This window comes from Cuculus canorus, chromosome 5 (assembly GCF_017976375.1).
Source record: "Cuculus canorus isolate bCucCan1 chromosome 5, bCucCan1.pri, whole genome shotgun sequence".
NCBI lineage: Eukaryota > Metazoa > Chordata > Aves > Cuculiformes > Cuculidae > Cuculus > Cuculus canorus.
In genome coordinates this window covers 28,759,006-28,778,724 of record NC_071405.1, presented here as the reverse complement: position 1 = coordinate 28,778,724, position 19,719 = coordinate 28,759,006, and the positions used below count along the sequence as shown (strand labels likewise).

At 38.3% G+C, this 19,719-nt stretch overlaps 1 protein-coding gene across 7 annotated transcripts in view; it reads left to right on the top strand.

The window, feature by feature from the left end:
- The window catches only part of BEGAIN (brain enriched guanylate kinase associated), a 157,744-nt gene that overhangs the window by 34,909 nt on the left and 103,116 nt on the right, over positions 1-19,719 (top strand). For 5 of the 7 annotated variants that reach the window (XM_054068713.1, XM_054068715.1, XM_054068714.1 and 2 more), the window contains one exon: positions 14,356-14,384. In XM_054068713.1, the coding sequence (XP_053924688.1) occupies positions 14,356-14,384 (29 nt within the window). Of the gene's footprint in view, positions 1-13,919; positions 14,014-14,355; positions 14,385-19,719 lie in introns of those variants that run through there. The other 2 variants (XM_054068718.1, XM_054068717.1) reach the window with 2 other exon arrangements.

Below are 19,719 nucleotides of genomic sequence, written 5' to 3'. Positions count from 1 at the left end.
AAGAAAAAAAATAATATTGTTGAATAGAGAAAAAATTATATTTCTTTAGAGTAATGAAATTCCATCATCATTTTTGGTGGTTAAGAGATAGAATAAAAATAAAGAAACATTTCAGGACTGTTTATGATCTTGTCTTTTTACTCAGATATCCAATTTGTAAAAGGCTTTCGTTTTGGACCTTTGCAGTAATCAGCTGACTGACTGCACCTAATGAGAGCACACACCAGAGAATTCACAGAAAGAAATTTAGCAGTTTCAGAGATCTAGAAGATCTAGAAGTACCTGTTTATAACTACTTGAAAAAGGCCATAGTCTTCAGTTACCGAAGACTTCATTACCTGGAGGATCCCTCTCCAGTTTATTGTAGCTTTGCTTACTAATCACATGCATAGAAATTAATGGCAGATCTTTTCAATATGCTACAAATAGAAGTGCTTTAAATAGAAAGTTCCCTTCCTTCTTGCACTCAAACTCAGGCAGGGCTGCTCTGGAGGTCACAGACATGACATCACCTCTCATATGCTTCACTTCTATCATCTCTTTTTTCACTGTGAACGAAACCAGATATTCTGACCATAGTCAGTTGTCCTTTGCCCACAAAAGCAATAAGGGGAAGCCTTTTCATTCTTGGTGAAGCCTCTATAATGAATGAAATAAAGACCAAACTAATGAAATTCTATGGCAATCAAACAAAAATTAGTAGAAATGAATGAGAAATGCTGTCCTTTTGGGACAGTGTCCAACTTCCCTACAGAGACTTAACGTGCATTTGCACAGCTCCAGATGAGAAGATATATTTTGCTAATGGCAAGATTCCTAAGAACCTATTTTGTACAATTTACTGTCTTTGAACTCTTTTGTCTCTTCAGAAAGCCAGGATTCAGATGGAAAAATCCTTTTTAAAAAACATTTGTGAAGTCTCCTCCTGATTTTTCAGAAATGTGGAATTTCAGTCGCTTCCAACAAGTTCTGCCTGGCATTATAGTGCTTCCTGCTTCATTCATTAAAAATACCAAAGCAGCAGCATAAGTATATCCTTTGGGATTCTACACTAATTGCAGAGCTTACATCATGGGCTGGCTTACATCTATGTGTCCCTTTTGATATCTCTTGCACATCACTGCAGCTGTCCCTTGTAGTAGGCATTTGAATTTATTAACATGCTTGCTCCTTTTTCCTTTCCCTCCTGCTCTTAAGGCTGCACCCTGAAAGATTTACTGCACTTTGGAGGGGTGAGGCACTCTGTGGATGCTCTTGAGGACAGCACAATTGCTGAATCAAAATCTCACATGAGAATGTGAGCTTTGAACTTTGCTTTCAAGAATTAAATTCTCTGTTTCTCAGCATATGTACAAGAGGTTGTCAGAGAATAAGCTCCTAATAAGATGCATGGAAATAACCAGGGGAAAAGAGAGGAATAGTGCCTTTGAAATATTGTCTGCTAAAATTCAGACAGTAAATCTTTAGTCCAGCAAGTAATTAAACACATAAATAGTTATTGGGGCTACTCATGCACACAGTTATGTGTATAAGCATTTACACTGTTGGGATTTAGTAATGGGAACCTAATTAAATAAAACAAAAATGATTAGCAACCCAAACTGGGTTGAGTCACTGTCAGAACAACTACAGTTGCAGGCTAGTTCATTGCTATTCTGGACTGAAGATATAAATCAAAATTCCTTATTTCATTAGGTTTGGGTCTCAGTGTTTTATTTTGCAATATCTAGTGGCATTAACATATTTTAGGGACTATCAAATAGAAGATCCTTAGAGGATCTGTGGTTGCTAGGAGACTGGTACTTCAGTCCTGCAAATCTTCCACACTGCAAAGAGCAAACTGGCAATAATCAGGTTTTCCTGCCAGACAGCACTCAAACAAGAGAAGTTTACGTCTTATTGTTTAAAAATTGTGATTTAACCTTAAATTCGTAGAAAAGGGAAATTTAAGAGTTGTTGTTTTTCTGCAAGTAGGTATTTTATCTTGTACCTGTAATATGCCACCCCTGAATGCTGTTTTTATCAATAATACCTTGCATGTCTGAGATCTAGTAACTTAGTTTCAATGCTCTGAAAGCTTTCAGCCAGTGCAGGAGGTGCTGAGCTCCACTTAGGACAGTTCAGAGAGAGAGTTTTGCCATCCCAAGACCTGCCATCTCCATTCCTATATGTGTACATGATCTGCACCTTGAGAAGCCTCAAACCAGCACCTTTGCCACCTACAGCTCTCAGCACCTTTGGGGCCTCCTGGCTTACGACTACGACAATAAATGCATTCATCTCCCCAGCACCTAAACTTCTCAGGATACATACATTCAGTGAGAGAGGTGTCGTTGTGGATGTTGTACCACATTGACTGCATTTACTAATTTTACCCTTGTTAAAGGTAAAAATCCCATATTTTCTAAGTTTGAGTGGTTTTGTTACAGTGTCTGAGAAGGTATAGTAAGAATCTCGGAAATCACTGAAGGCTATAATTTTAGATTTCTGTATTCTTTATGACTCAGGAGCAAAGCTAAGCACAAAATTACACTATTTTTCGGTGAAATTCCACTGCATATAGGGTTTGTGCTTTGCTGGATCATTGTCCTTAGTATGTTTAAATAGGTATACATTGCAAAGGTAGGAAGAATTATGTCTGTTTCCTCACTGATGACTTTTCAGTTGCTCAGTGTAACATCACAATATTAAATCCCAATCTTGGGTCACAGCCTTTTCATGGATTTTGAGCCTGATTCTGTCTAACTGCAAATGCTGTTATTTCTTATCATGCACCAGGACAGGATAATGTTCTGATCTGGTTTTTCAGAGTCATCATCAAACACCACAGCCAAACTCTTTTCTCCTTCATGTCACAGTAAAGTTATATGAAATATAGAGTCCAAGGAAACACATGGGGGAGGGGAGAGCACAAAAGGGAAAAATCCTGGCTGTGGGGGACTGCCATTCCTTTCAGTAAAACTACAACTTCCAGCAGAGTCTTTTGATAACCTTCTATTTAATTATATTTAAGCACTTTATAATTTCAATCTAAAACCTGGGAGTTCCATGCATTTATGTGTCCCGAATGTGGTATTTGTCCCTCACTACACTAAGATTATATAGTAATAGTAACAACAAACATGGCTGATTCATTGAAAAATTCAACCATAGCTATGTTTTCCTGCTTGCTTTGACAACTAGACTATTGAATTCCAACAGGATGAAAATCTAAAAATAGCACTGCATGAAGAAAGACTGCAAGCAAAGCCACTAGATGATACAGGCTCAATGCTTCTGTAAAATGTGACACGTGCAAAAGCCAGATGTAATTTTAACAATACAGCTTCCTTTTCAACAAAGGAATTTCCAGAGTCTGATTTAGCATCTCCACTGTAAAACCTAACTATTCCACGTTTTGTGTAGGAGTAAGAACAGACTTTAAACTCACTGAGAAGAACCCTTGAGAAGAATGCTAATGCACAACACAGGGAATATAAAAAGAAAAGACCTCTTGTGACCCTGTAGCAATTAAGACACCATCAAAGTCCAGTGTAGAAGTCACAATATACTTAAAATTATTACACTGGCACAACTGGACTCAGCAATGCTGAGAGAGACTAGCAGCACTGTGGCTTTGCAGAAACCAAAATCACTGTAGCTCAGGAAATATTTTACCTTATTTACTAGACAATATTGGAGTGAGCATCTGGCTGGCTCTTATGCAGGAGTGCAGAGAGGAACAGGCATAAGGAGCTTTTTATTTTCGTAACCTGACTGAAAAGAGATGAAGAAAGGGGTAGATTAAGTAATTAGCAAATTGGCTGAAGATTTACAAGACTAAAGTTCAAGTCTCTTCTATATCTTAGCACCACTGTCCAGACCCGGGTCCCCTTAAGAAACTCAAGCTTTTTTTTTGCTAAATAGATAACTGTCTAAGCCCTATCTTGTCTCACAGATTAATTTGATGGTAATTGATATTCACTATCTTAGACTCTTGGTAAGTTATCCATATAATATATCTACTTATTATATAGGTATACTATGAATTTATAGTTGTCCCTAGTTATCTCTCTCCTCCAGGTAGACAGCAGAAGACACTTTATAACTTAAACAGCAAAGGGCTGAGGCATGCAACTTTTTAAACTCTGTTTTCAGGTGCATATTCTGCCTGTATCCTAGCACACCTGGAGGCTTAAATGTACAGACTAGGTTTTGCGTTAGTGTCTTGTAAAAAGAAAACCAGCATCAACCAACAGCTCTTCTAGGAATGTGGTCTCTTTTCTTCCCCATACTTTGATTTTCATGGCTCATAAATGAAAGTGGTAACTAGAACCAGTTCGTTTGATTCAAGTAACATCCTAATACCTTTCTAGTCTGCTGTGGGTTTGGGGAGATTTTTTTTTATCTCATCTTCAATATTTTTAGGAAGATGCTATTCCTTTTGTGACAAAAGAGACTGGTTTGAAGGAGGAAGATCAAAGATGTCCTTAATATTATTCTCTGGCCTCATTCTTTTATTGCTTAAGTAAAGTTCTCTTCTTAAACAATTACAGGCACAAATCCAAATGATCTATCACAGGCTGTGGCTTTTTATTCACTAGAATAACCATTGTTCCAGAAATAGAGGTACGCCACCTGCCTGACTTTGAAGAACTACTCACATTGGTTGGAAGTGAGATAAAAAATATGATGCATCAATAAATAGATATTGTTTTCCATCAGTAATCTGTGACAGGAGAAGTGAAGGCTTTGAAGTTTGGCTTTCTTTACAAGGAAATATCTATGACATTGTCAGGGTGTGACACTGCACCTTGTTTGTTTTACTCTTCCTTGTCTGCAGGCAAGTTCATAAGTGAAAAAATAATAATGTTCAGGTTTTAGGGGATTCACTCAAATCCCAATCACATGGGTCTCAGGGAAGCAATGGTGCCCTAGGAACTGACTCATTTTGAAAGTAGTAAAGCAGAGAGCAAACTCTGTTTGTTGGAAGAAATGTCTGGGCTGGTTTAGATTGCCATTTCTTTGTGGGGGAGCAGTCACAGTCAGAAGAGTCAGAAAGGACTAATAAAAAATGTCTAGTCTGTCCTTTTGCCCTAATATAGCGAAAGTGTATTTAAATCCTCCCAAAGTTTATGGGACATCTCACAGTTATTATAGGCAATCCCGTCAGTACTTCATGATTAAAATAGTTCCCCCTAACGTTTTCTTCAAAGCTTTTGGCTTTGTTTTGAGTCATTATTTCCTATTCAATTCAGACTGAATGTGGAAAATGGTTGATTTCCTTTCTCTTTATAGACATATTATCCCTGTTTGAAAATAATTGTCTTTACTCATTTCAATCCTGGGTTTTGCTAGAAAGATTTTTCTAGCTGTCCTAGTATTGTGGTTACCTTCCTCTGAACCCTTTTTTTAGGAGTGGTACTGAAAACAGCACAAAGTTGATGATCACACTAAGAAAAATAAAAGGTGAAACTTTGTTCAACAACACCACAGGTCCGCTCCTATCACCTAGTTAGACATAGATGCAGTTAGAGCAGAAAATGCATATTTTGTAACAAACAAAGCTCTACAAGTGTAGGATGTAGGAGTTTTGCTGTTCTGCTTGCCCTCTCATCTCTCTCTCCCACTTTCCATTGCCAGCATTCGTGAACAGACATAAAGGTGCCAACACAGAAATACATAGTATCAGCTGTGTTAGAATTCATATGCCATCTTCGGTCATGATAACCCAAGCTTTGGTCCCAGTCGGTACACAGTTGCCCTTTGAAGTCAGGAGTCAGTGCTGCAGGAAATCGCGGTTATTCCTGGCTGTCTCAGATACCATTTTATATTGTTTATTGACAAATAGAAACTTTTCAAATGGCAAATGCTGTGGCTAAATACTTTAACGTAATGTCTGTAATTACAGTTACCAGTGTCTGTAGTATAGCTACTTACCAATGTCTGTAATATAGACCCACATAAGTATACCGGCAATGTGCAGTCAGAAGGGTCATGTATTAATTCAAGAGACATAGACTGCAGTGTGTACTGTAGCTGGTGAGGTCTCACTGAAGTTAAGCTAGCTGGAAATGAAGTGTACCAAGAGTCATTTGGAAAAGCAATGTGACTTCACCTCACTATTTTAACCTTTTATAATTCCATGGCATTGTATGATGCTGAACAACTCTAAAGAAACATAGTTCATCATTCCATTCTTACTAGACAAAAGTGCTACTGTGTTGTCTCAGCATCATAAAAGAAACAAAAATACAGCACACCTCTTTCTCTATTTTAGCTGGTCAGATTGCCCAGGAAAGGCTTTTGTCTTCATATGTGGAGTTTGTACAACCTCTAATACCATGGATCCTCTTCTGTTCTGATGGCTTCAAGGACTATTTTAATACAAATGAGCTTTAATCACATTAGTTATGTGTACAGTTTCATATCATCTGACTGAGGAAAAGCATACTGAATAATTCAAGTGGCATCTTAGCCATCATTTCAAGGCATGGAGCCTCTTGTTTTTGATAGTCTTTGTTCAGGTTTCACTGGATGGTTTGCCAAGCGACATAGAGAAGAGGTGAATGTTCTTTTGGGACTGTTTTTTTGAGAGGGACTATGGCATTTCATGGTAGCTGAGAGCATTGGGTATAACAGAAATCAGCTTGACTCACCAAAACAGCCATTTAAGAGCAGCCCCTCTAGTGGTATAAATCAGCAAGGCTTGACTTCTCTGGAGCTCTACTAATTTACCCCTGTCGAGAATCAGGCTCTGAGACTTTACAGAGTGAAAAAGAAACTAAGGAAGCAAAACAAAGATCCTAAAATATTAGGAAATAAAACAGCTTGAGAATGCCATGTTTTTCCAAGCATGCAAAAGAAAAGCCTGCAAGTTACACTTTCACTTCAATTTGTGGCTGTTTGTTACATGTTCATGCATGCATTCTATGCTGTGGAGGACTTAACGGCCTATTGTGAGAAAAAAGCCCAAGATTTCCTTTTATCATATCTCTGTTGTGTTTATTCCCCAGTCTTTTTCTGCCAGAATTTCTGTCAAGTTGAACCTTGCCAAGGTTTTTTAGAAGACTAATGCTGAAAAGATCTTCAACTGTACAGACAGGAAAAAAAAAAAAGAAGGAAGACCTACTGTATGCTGAAGGTCAGAGAGATGTTCAGGATAACTTAGATGTTGCTCAATTATTCATCTTTCACTAAGAATGATAGTGAACATGGGAATAATTGTAGGATATCTGATTAAGAATGAGGAACGTTTAACAGAAACCATCATAATTAAGGTAGGAGAAAACAGAGCCTGTTCACCTAGGTTATATCAGGAATCCTGTGGCAATTCCCAGTCCAAAATCCTGATCAAGTGACACATGATGCACCAAGCTCAGAAGTACAGCTTTCACTGCATGAAATTGTTCAAAAGTTATTTTCTAACTTTTGAACAAAAAGAAAAGAAAAAAGAAATTTAATGTAAAATGGAACAAAGGCTTCATGGTCAAACAAGCTGAGAAACCAAGGATGCAAAGAAGTGGCATAAAACACAACAGTTTTAGCAAAAGTAAGTTCTTGTTAAGAGAACCAATTTTATACTCGATAAATGTATTTTTATCTACTCAGTGTTCTGATCTATCTGGATTTGCATAAAGCAGTTCATAAAGTGCTTAGCTAAGAATAACTGTCTAAAGCTGATATAATAGAGAGTAATTCAAGATTATTAAGCTGAATTAAAATTGAATTTTTTATTTAAAAAAAGAATGTGTTAAAAAGGAAGTCTGTTGGGTTGCGAAGAGTTTATTGGAACTTTAGAAGTTTTTTGAAGCATCTTGTTACAAATGTTAGTTAGTGACTTTAAGTCATCAAATAAGTTTGCCTAAATGATAACGTTGTTTGGAGGCATTGACAAGGATTAGGAAGCTCATAGAAGAATTCATTTAGTTGTAAGTAGAATAATGGAAACAGTATGAAATTTTACATAAAGCCACAGACTTCATGTTGTTGGGTTTGTCATTTGGAGGCAGCAGAGAAACAGAGATCTTGGTGCACTGAGAAACTGACTGTAAAACAGCTCGAAGTCTACAATGTGACAAAACCATGGGAAATCTGAGACAAGCCTAAGATGCGCTGCAGATATATTTTCTCTAGAGTCAATGAAGCATTCACATTATTATATGAGGTACTGCCAAGGTGTTTTATATGTGATATACAGCTCTGATCACCTACTTTCAAATCAGATTTAAATTAATTTAGAATAGATCCAAAGAAAGGATATTGAAATGACTGAGAGAAAGAAATATTATGAGAGCAGTCAAAGAATCATGTCTTGTTTTCCCTCTCAAATAAGACATCTTTTCAGAAATGCGTATCGGACTTTTAAAAAAAAAAGGTGGGAGTAATAAGCTTTAAACATAAAATTGGTACAAGATCAAACAGAGATAAACTAGTCATACAAAATTTAGCATGGTTGCAATCACTCTCTAATTTCTATCAGTCTTTGGGAAAACACAGGGAGAAAAATACATCTAATTCTTTGAAAATGGAGTCAAGCAGCCTTAAGGACATTGCATGACAGAGTAGTGATGTTCTGGAGAGAGACATTCAAGTATGGTGTGAAAATTTTGGGTGTTGAAATTAGTCATCTGCTCTAAAACTTAAGGAGAAAATGTATCTGCTTCTTACCGAGCTGGGTCCTTTTACACCATATCTTTGTTATATGCAGTTAGCACCAGAAGTCTGAGCTTCTGTTTATCACCTAATTCTGCTTCGAAGTATTTCTCCTTTCACCCTAAATAATCATTAGCATTTGATTCCAGATAGGGAGAGGATGCTAGGAAGGTAAAATGCTACTCTTGGTGGTGGTAAGAGGAGTAGTATGTCTTACTCATGGTTATTTATCTCTAAACTGGTTGACAGATGATTTTCTTCGGACAGACATGCAAACACCCCACACCTTAGTGAAACTATTCCATTCCCTCTGTATGCTTGATGTTCCTTTTTCCAGGGGAAAATGTCTAATGGTCCCAACAAGTTCCTTAGCATTGCAGGAATATAGGATGTTACTCTTGAGCCCTTCTGTCTTCTCCACTCAGTGTTAAACCTCTTCACCTTTTATATATGAACTGTCTTCAGAAGGTCTGAGAATATTAGAGGTGTTTTATGGCCTATGGTATGGAGGTATGCTTGAAGGAGATGCATTCTGAACAAAATATCTATTACAGTGGAAACAGTGGAGAACTGGGTTCAATTTTCTTTGTGTCTCCATGACAATTTCAGGCAAAAGTTATACAGAAAGATTCCTCTTCTTTCATAAACATCTATTAGTTATATTCAAAACATGAAGCCAAATAAAATGCTGACAGACACTTCCTCTAACTCTGTTAAAGTTCCTATAGTTTAAATTTTAGTCTTTCTTCAGGCATCAGTTGAGTAGTATTTAAAACCTATATGAAGCTATCTCTAAAAAAAATTAAGATTCTAATTAAACATTGATCCTATCAAATTATGTAGTCTGTAAATTTTATTCAATCAAATCTTTCACTCTTGTACTCTAAAGGGAAAAAAAGGGAAAATAGCCATGGAGGTTCCTATCAATTACACATTACTACAACCGAGAGCAGAAAGGAAATGCTGAAGTGAAATAGTCGTGATTGAAAACATGTGACTGTTTACAAATGTGCCAGAAGTCCGGACAACTTCAGTTGTAACTGAACTCTCATTTACATCTCTCCTCAACGCGGATATAAAAGCAATTACCAGAATACTAAACAAGCCAGAGTACTAACAGTCAGTCTAAATGAGCAGCCGTAATTTCCTGCAACTGTTTCTTTCCTTATACATTTGATAGCAGCTAGCCAACATGTCAATCCAATGAACTCAATGGGAAGAGAAATGAGCACTGAGCTAGGCTCTGAGTCCTCTCTCCCTCTAAAATGAAACACCTCTTTCCAAGAAAACAAAAAACAATAAGGAAAAAAAATAAAAAATGTCACCTTCAAGGTATTCCTCCCTTTTCAGACATATATTGGGAAGATGCAGAAGGATTAAACTTGACCTGAAAGGCCATAGGGGATGGAAAATTCATGATATTTGAAAGATAAAGGAAATAAGTTATAAACACAGACATCACCATAAAATTTAATAGAATGATAGACAGACGATCAGCATGACATTTTGTTTTATTTTAAAAGCTTTTGGTTCAACAATCAACACTATAGACACCAATCATATAACAAAAAATCAAATAATTTGATCACTACATTACGTTTTATCTATGTCAATGACTAAACATGTTCTGCCATTATCTTGAGGTTGTTTGACTCATTAATCAAAAACAAGGAGATAAAAAATTAGGGGATCACAGTATTTTTCTTTCACTCTGCTGACTTGAACACAACAGACAGGTAGTCATATTGTCTGAAAACAACAGACAGTTTGTCGTACTGTCTGAAAAGAACAGCTATATTCTAGAGGGGAAAAAAAACACAGTAGAATGTCCTGGAGTTTCCACTAACAGCATCCCTATTTTTGATCAAGCCAGCAAATTAGTTTGTTTTCAAGGAATATCAAAGAGAATCAACTTGCCATCTAGAATAAGAAGGAGGTGTGGAGAGTTGGGGAAGGATATGATTTAAAGACAAAAATCCAAAAAGACAACTGATTTGCGTTTTGAATATCTGCTCCACAATGGACCCTCAAACTCTCGGCACTTCCAGAAAAGAGGAGTCTTGTCATTTGTTCTGTGTTTTACACTTGCTTTCTTCAAATACTTGGGAGCAAGTCACCTTTCTACCACTACTCTTTGGCACTGCCTGAGAGTGCTTCTAGACAAAGCTGCCACACCAAATACTTGTAAAAAGGAAAATCTTCAAACTAGTCTCAGTATATTAAGTAGGAGACTGTGTATGAAAATGTAGGATAGAGTTTTATGAAGGCCAACCTTTTAGTTAAGAGCAAAAATTCTTACTTTTAGGCTGATTAAATAAATTCTTTAGTCACACTGCATTGATATTGTTGGAATAAAAGAAAAAGGTGTTTAAATTACATCTGTTATTTCTGTAATTAAAGATAATTACCGATCTTAATTAAAAATATTTTATTTTTAAAAAAAACAACACACAGCTTCAATCACACTGCTCAGTTCAGGCATCAAGAAGCACTTGAAATAAATCAACCCAGTAGCAAGCAGCAACCTATAAATGACGTACCATAAAGGTCATTCTCATATCAATATTTACTTGAGTCTTTTTGCTTGAAATAGGTCTCAGAAGACTTTATGGACTTTATGGCCAATTCAGATCTGTTTATAATATCATTTCAAATTGACTCGATATGATATTTCTGATAGGAGTCTTCATAGAGAGTAGTGAGAGGATGAGTTAGCCTCTAAATTTTCATAGGATGTATCAGTGGCCAGAGTCTGGCTAGAAAACAGCAATTTTGCCCTAGTAAAATTGTCACCATGTGAAAGTAGAGCTGCTTCAGAAAATCAGAGAATTTTAAAATTATTTTGAGTTGCTAAGGCTTTTTAGGGGGGAGGGGGAGGGAATAAGAAAAAATGAAAAAGGGAAGGAGGAGGAGGAGGAGAAGGAGGAGGAGAAGGAGGAGGAGGAGGAGGAGGAGGAGGAGGAGGAGAAGGAGAAGGAGAAGGAGGAGGAGGAGGAGAAGGAGAAGGAGAAGGAGAAGGAGAAGGAGAAGGAGAAGGAGAAGGAGAAGGAGAAGGAGAAGGAGAAGGAGAAGGAGAAGGAGAAGGAGAAGGAGAAGGAGGAGAAGGAGAAGGAGGAGAAGGAGAAGGAGGAGAAGGAAAAGGAAAGAGGGAAAGAAAAGGATGGGAAAAAAGGGCCTTCCTAAAGAATACAATTATCTGAAAAAATAAACTGCTTTGGATGAAAACTACATCTCTACAAATGCTTTTATCTTTGTTTTCAGCTTCTCGAGTTTGTATATGTGCATTTGGCTCTCTTGCCTTAAAGCTAGGATATTCCCCTGAAAACCGTGTTGCAGTGTGGCAACCTAGAAGGGGCTCTGACCTGGGTCAGAACATCCTCCTTGCGGAGAACTGACCTGAATCCATTGCTGTCATACCAGAGAGGAGCCCTCTTTTCACTGCACAGGCTGTCAGCTAAAGTCAGAGGGGAACATCACCAGTGGTTGAAAGGCAACTTGGCTGTTACACAAAACAAGTGGCTGTTATTATGAGATGGCAAAAAAAACACCCTAGCATAAAAAAATTAAAAAAATAAAAAAATTTAAAAAGGTGGCAAATAGTTCAGACAGAAGTAATTGAGGGTTGGTTTAGTTTTCTGGTTTGTTTAGGAGCCAGGCATTTGCTGTGCTTTATTTTCGCCACTAATTTTTGTTTGGTATTGGTAGCCAATGACTCACCTGCTTTCACAGATGAGCCAGCCTACAGCTCCTTTCCTCCATCCTGCGCTTTAATCCCACAAAACATCCCCCACTCCGACCCTGTGAGGACAGGAATATTCGGAGCACTGGGCAAAAGCAATGCCAGGTACCTTCCCCTTATGTCTGTAGATATTGTCATAACAGAAGGACTGAGATCGAGTGTTCTGAGTACTACTCTGTTTTAATGGGTGACTCCCACAGTTCAAAGCAAAGCAATAGTGAGTGGTACTAGAGAAAACTACATCCAGTCTCCCCAAAATGGCAGAAACATGATGATTAGGGCAGCTTTTGAGAGTTCATATCCAGAAAACTGACCTGGCAAGCCAATGGGGATGCAAGTATTTTCCCATAGCCAGGGAGAAAGCCCCTGTGGTTCATTTTCTGGTCACCATTGTTTAAGATATTTCCAGCATGCTATGCAATATGCATAATTTCAATGGATAGATATAAAGTAGAGGAAGTAATTATGGTTCCCTAGGTTAGATTTTTAATCTCAAAATTTGAGATTTATCACAGGCAACTCTGTGTTTCCAGCAGACATGCAGGGACCATTTAAGATATGTATTACATCCATTACTGGGAAGAAGAGGAGAGCTTTTCCTGCAGCTGACTTCTTGTGTATGAGGTTATGTTGAATGCCTAAAATCCTTAATGCATGTCATCAAAAATTATGATGCAAACACAAGCCTTACTGACAATTTATCTAACGGGTAAATCAAAAGTAAATGAGAAGAAGGGAAGATGTATGACCCAATGGAAAACTAACAGTTTGTCATTTGGGATGTTTTATTAGACAGTTTGACAAATTTCCTGCTGGCCAACTGATTCAATTTATGTTGCTCTCCCTATTTTTAAACTTTAATTTATTTCATACTCAAATATGAATGTTAGTCATTAATCAATAAGGCTTAAAGTGTTCTTGAATAGTGGGTAATGCCCTCATAATAATAAGAGATTCTGTGATGGTGGGATTTATCTGGCTCTAGAGATTGCAGGATTGCTCCGAGTGCTTATTCCTTAGCTACAATAAAGTGGGACCAGGAGGTTTGATGAGATTCTGTGCCAGTTCTGTGATAAAAAGAAATGGAAGCAGCTATTAAGGATCTGCATGAGATAATAATGAAAAGAGACTAAAGAGTTAACAAGACTACACTTTTGATATGAGTAATGTCAGAGAGATTAATGGGTCTCCATTCTGTAGATAAGTTGGGATTTACAGCATCTATAGGATAAAAAGAAATGAGACAGATTAATGGAATGACCACCTACAGCTCTACTAGAATGTAAAGATACAGGAGTGCCAAGTCACTGCCAAAGGGTTAATGGGGTTCCGGCAGCTGCGGCAGGTAGATGCACCTAAGGAGTTACGGAATTTTAAGATATAGCCTCAGTAAGTAGCAGTGAAAGGGTTAAGGAAAAGCTGTCTTGTATTGAGATGCTAATTGTCAAGATAGTGTATTACTTGAGGAAAGGATGAAAGTAATTTGATTACTTGAAACTCCCACTAAGGAGGGAAGCATGTGTCCCTTCCATCTGTCGGCAATGTGAAAGATGATGAATTGAACTTAAAATTCACGTGTGATGAAGTCACTGTCATTTCCCAGCCAGCCGAGCACTGCTGCCATGCCCACTGTGCAGAGGGTAGCACCGCATTTCAACTTTTCCTCTGAAACCCGGGAGGCACAGTAACCTGTTACTTGCTGCTGCTTGCTTTTTTTTTCCCCTCCCCATTTTCTGCCTCAGCGCTACAACTGAGTCATTCTGTTGCCCATGGCTCGTGGGTATACAGTGCTCCTGCAGCGTGCTGCGTTATTCCCCTGTTCATCTGTCAATGTTATTTTCAGCTAATGCAGATGTGCGGTTCGCTTACTGGAGCTTTGTAGATACTTGTCGAAAACCATTTGGAAAGCCTTAACTATGCATAAATCTGCAGAGTGAATGTTTTCTTTCATTCACTTGCTCCTATTATTTGATTTCTCGTAGGCCTCTGCGGCAGAGATGGAGAAAATAAGGTAAGTGAGACAGTTTATTTACATCTTATTATAGAGAAGAAATGCTCTGTTGCACAATGGATGATACAGGCTTTTGGAAAATATTTTGCTTAATACGATCAGTGTAAAATACTGGATTGCATGATGCTGCAAGAGAAGCTGTGTCTTAGAGACAAAAGAAAAGGAATGTGGTTATTCTAGTATCTGTTTAGCAGAGATGTCAATTCAGAAAGGATGTTTTACACGCAAACACGTTTTATTGCCAGATGCAGAGGATATTTGATTATATAAAAGTTGTAGTCACTTGTCCATTTACTGCAAGAGCCTGCTATTCCATTTAATGAGGAAAGTGGATCAATAATTCATGAAAAAGCTGAAGAAAATATAGGCTTGACTTCGAAGCATCTAATTACTGTGGTTTGTTTCAATATAGTGCTGCAACATTGGTGTTCGATTTTTGTTTTATATTGTATACCAACCAGATAAATCTTGTCTCCTCTGTGTTTAAAATGTTGTCATACTGTATCAGTTTCTTAGCACATCTCTCTGCTTTAAGCTAAAGGAGATGGCTTTTATAAACATAAGTTTTCCATCTCATGTCCGAGTGCAAGTCTGCTTTGGGGAATATGGCTTTTGTGTATGTTTTTAAGAAAGAAAAAGAAAGAAGAAAGCATTCTAGCACTTTTTAAAAAAATAGATTTTTAAAAAATCAAATCCTACATATTAATAAAATCCCCAGGTACTATTAAAGTGATAGGTAAAACCTGAACTTTTTACTACTTTTGAAATACTTTATGGATTTCTTTAACTACTCAAAAGACTGATGATGCTTTTATTTGACTTTATTGGGAAGCCCAAATTCCTTCTCTGAACCTGGTGGCTCAGTTTGGTTTGTGACAACTGCTGTCCAAGCACAACTTTTTAGATTCCTCGAGTTTGCAATGGCTACCCTGAGTTACGAGAAATTCAGAAAAGTTCTATAATTCTGTAAATTACAGGTAAAAAAAAAGCAGAAAATGTGAAAGAACGGAGATTTGTCTGAGTGTTTAACGAATTCTGGGCTGGAAACAACATTCTAATTTTCATTTGAGAAGGAGGAGATTAAGTCTCTTACAGTGTACTTGAAGATACATGTCCAGAAGTTCGTAGTAGAATTTATTTATAAAGTGCTTCAGTTGTACATTTTTTGTAGTATGTCACAATGATGAAAGTACTATAACTTTTGAGCTGAGAGAAAAACACTATGCGATGTATTCTGATTTTGCATGTATATAAGAACTATAATGCCAAAGATCTGAGTTTTTCCTGAGTAATGACTGAGAAAGCACCTCGGTATGTGGTCTTGCGTTTAGTAATAATGCCAAACGAGATCAGCTGTGGTATATGCATACTCATGTCATTAATTACTGTCTGTGAAGAGGCAAGGAAATATATATTTATGTGCTTGCTAGATTAGCATCTGTGCACTTGTAATACTTGCCTGAGCATGCCTTGGCCTCTGATTTTAGTAGACAGGCTCTTGACACTTTTGCAATAACAGGCTGCAAAGCCCAGGAGATTGAGCTTAGGAATGTATTGAAAAAGAAAGAATTTGCTATGACAAGAATAAATAACCATAAAGCTCCATTTTCCTAGTACCCGAGTTTTGCAGCTGTCAGGCTGCAAAACCTTACCTCAGTACTTCTTAAGCACTATATAGATGGAAAAGCCCATACTTTTTCTCTGAGGGTGGTGGGAGTGTAGCCATTAACTCAAACAAGCAAAGAGTCAGGCTGTGTCAGGAGTTTATTAATGAAGCTTTCCATTCGTAATTCCTGTGCGTACAAAGTCCTTTCTGATAGACATTTATCCTCATCACCCAAGCGAGTGCAAGACCAATGCAAGGGCTCCCTGTGCTCCCAAGCAGAGCAGTGAGTGGGGCTGAGGGAACTCTGGCAGGGCCCAGCACAGAAGCTGCTCTGCTCCATCTCCAACTTTTCCACACTCCCTGCCTATAGTTGTCATCTTGGATACGATCTGACAGAATTTATAGCAGATTAAGGAAACAATAATGCATTCTGGAGACATTGTTTTAAATATTTGGCGAACCTGCAGACCTGAGAATGAAATTTTTCCTAAACCTATCCAAGACTGGCACCCAGGTAAAAATCTGATTACCTTGTCTTTTAAGCACAGTGGCTTCAGAGAGGCTGTGAAGAGAAACAGCCTGAAGCCAGGGGAAGGAAGGAAGAAAAAAATAAGAGGAAAAACGGCAGGCCAGCAGGAAAGTGCTATTTTTTTGTTACTTGTAGAAACCAGTGTAACACCACAGGAGAAACCATTCCCACATGAAATTTGAATATGTTCTGCCTTGTCTGGTGCATCCAGCTCCTTTCCCTCTCTCTTTTTGCAATCAGTTGAAGATGCATCATCCTTTTTTAGCTGAGTGAAAGCTGGCCCAAGGACTAGAGGATAAGCCCAAACTAGCTGTGGAGCTGGGGTGCACAGAGCATAAAAGGCTCCTGCAAAAGAGGGAGGAAAAGGGGTCTGGAATTTACAAAAAGGAAACAAATGAAAGCCTTGTTGGAGAAACAGGAGAGGATGAGCAAGGTGGATACCCACAGCGTAACCTGTGCAGCCAGGCTGAAAACCCCCAGGGTTGGAGAAATCCAGATTTGCATTCCAGTGTACTTCAAGATAAGAAAGATTTTAAATATGAAGAATAATTGCAGAGAATCACACTTCTCAGAGATGCTACCCCACACTGACAGTCCTTAGGAGCTCACAGGATAAAACACTTCAAAAAGGTAGTTATGGAAGTCTTTGGGTGAACTTTGCACCTTCATCAGCACAGTGCATCTGGTGCATCTGCAATGAAGGTGGTGGCAAAGCCCATTCATACAGAAGGGAAAAGGCAGAAGCCTCCAAAATTGGTCCACTGATGACCCATGCTTTAATCAGCTTTGAATTCCCTGAGCCAGGGCAGTAGAAGCAATTGTGCAATGAATTAATACATTTCTCTGTGTTACATTCCTTCACTCAGAAGTATGTTGGAAAGATGCAATTATTCTCACATAACACAGTAATAATTCCCCTTGCAGACCAAGGAGCCACTGTGACCTGCTATGTCACATCCTGTTCTTTTCAGCAGGGTCTTGCCATGACAACTTCATAGGTGGAAGGAGCAATAGGAAGCAGAGATGGAAGGTTATCTATGTTTACAAGAATGACTTCTTCTAGAGCTCAAAATATTTTGTTCTAAAACTTCAACTAGAAGAATCAGTTACTGCAATGAAATCTTCACACTGTGAACAATACTTAGCAGTATGTGGTGTTTACGACATCTCAAGGTGCCAATATATTAGGTAGCAAGTAAGGCTAACTACTAATCACAAACCTCTTGGGCATCTGCAGTAATGTAGGTTGGCTGTGTAGGGTTACATAGTAACTCTAAACATTAATTACTTCTGACTACAATCTCTTAAATATAATTTATTTTAATTCATGTTCTTTTTCATGTCTGTAAGCAAGGACTGAAATCCTTAGTTAATTTAGATTTCAAATATACCTATACTATCTTAACTTGACTCTTACCTATCTTCAGTGCATATATTCAAGAGGAGCACATGTTTTCCAAGTTTGAGGCCTTGAAGACCTGTTGTGGCCGGCACACAGAATTGCAAAGCTGGAAACTGTTCCTTCAAGTCAGATTTAAACCACAGCATGGGTAGTTGTGCAAACAAAAGACCAGTTCCACTGCAACTCATTCTTCGCTTGCATTTAATTCTGCTTGAAATACAGGTTATAACATTCAACCTTTCAAGTGAAAGTGTTGTGAGGTTTGGCATAAGAGACCTCCAGACAGATTTTTGTAGACAAATATTGACCAGATTCTCTGTGTTTCTTACACTGAAGGGTATCTCACTCTGCAGGAAATTGCACTTAAAGTGACAGATATTGTTCAATAAAAGCTTTTTCTTTTTTAAAATACACTCCTAAAACTTCAGTGACAATTCAGAAACTCTGAAAATCAATATTCTTAGTTCTAAGCTTTCAAATTCCACAATAAGCTGAACTGTGTGACTAGAAGTACAGGAAACAGGACACATCACCACCATCAACTGCCAGTCTCACGTAATTAATGTCTGTAAGGAGGCTGATGTTCCACTTTCCAGACTGCAATGTAACCAAGGTATTCCCCAGTTGAGAGTTACTTGAATTAGGTAGCATCGGTGGTGGCACTTTACTAACCATCCATGGACTTCCGATAAAATCGATCCATGTCGCAAGGAACACATGACACAACAGCTTCATTTCATTGTAGTCCTTGTTTAGAACATAAGAAAGCAAAAAGCGATTTGTTTTGCACACACAGCTAGTAGCAAGTCAGAAGCTCAATTCAAATTTAAATTTTCATACTTGGACTTTTCTCAAGCATGTTGGAGTTCATCTGCAGTAAGGAAGGAATATCAGTCTCTTCAAAAGTAACGTTAGAGGCACGTGCAGCTACTGTGGCAGTTTAGTGAGAATATGAATACATTCCTAAATGCCCACTAGATCATGCTGCCTTCCTTGGACTTGGTATAAATTTAGCCCTCTTCATATGCTAATGAACACACTGCAATTTCCTGTCATCCCTACCTTGTCCTTGTTCCTGCTCTCACCCTGCATACACATTAATATTACTATCGTTATTTGAAAGCAAGGAGGGGATTTTTTTTCCCCCCAGAGATTTAACCATAAACATGGTTTACTTTACCCTAGGTCTTCTCTTCACATCTGCACCTAGTAAGCTGGGAGCCACTGCCTGGGACAGAGGCATAATGCCACAGAACAGCAGTGTCTACAGGCTCTGGCTAAGGTTGGATCTTGAATGTCCAGCTGAGGATACAAGCAAAGACATGGCACAGGGCAAGCTCAAAAGAAATAGTGCTTAGGGAAATGCTAGTGTGAAAGAGCCATGAGTTTAGGGTCAGTAGAGGTTATGATAGAAAAGTCACCTAGCTGGGTGAATGTTGGGTCTATTTTGAAAAAGGGAGGAAGAAGAGGAAAGGAAAAAGAGAGCTGTCTGCTTATATTCAGACGTGTAAAGTAGGTTTTCATTTTTCTCTGTTTGTAAGATATTTCCATCTCTCGGGCAGTGCCAACAGCAGTGGAAGCCCTGCAGTGCTGTTTTCATCACATCTGTTTTGTCCACATTGCTGTCCAGGGTATGAATACAGCACAGCTAAACCATGTTTCTCCCTCTCCAGAGACTATACTCAGCTTTAAGTCTGGCGGTTGTCAAACATAGCAATGGAGGCAACATACACACAAGACGCATTCATTCCCCAGGGGAACTGGGATCGTTTGGGGCACAGAGCCTTGCTGATCTATC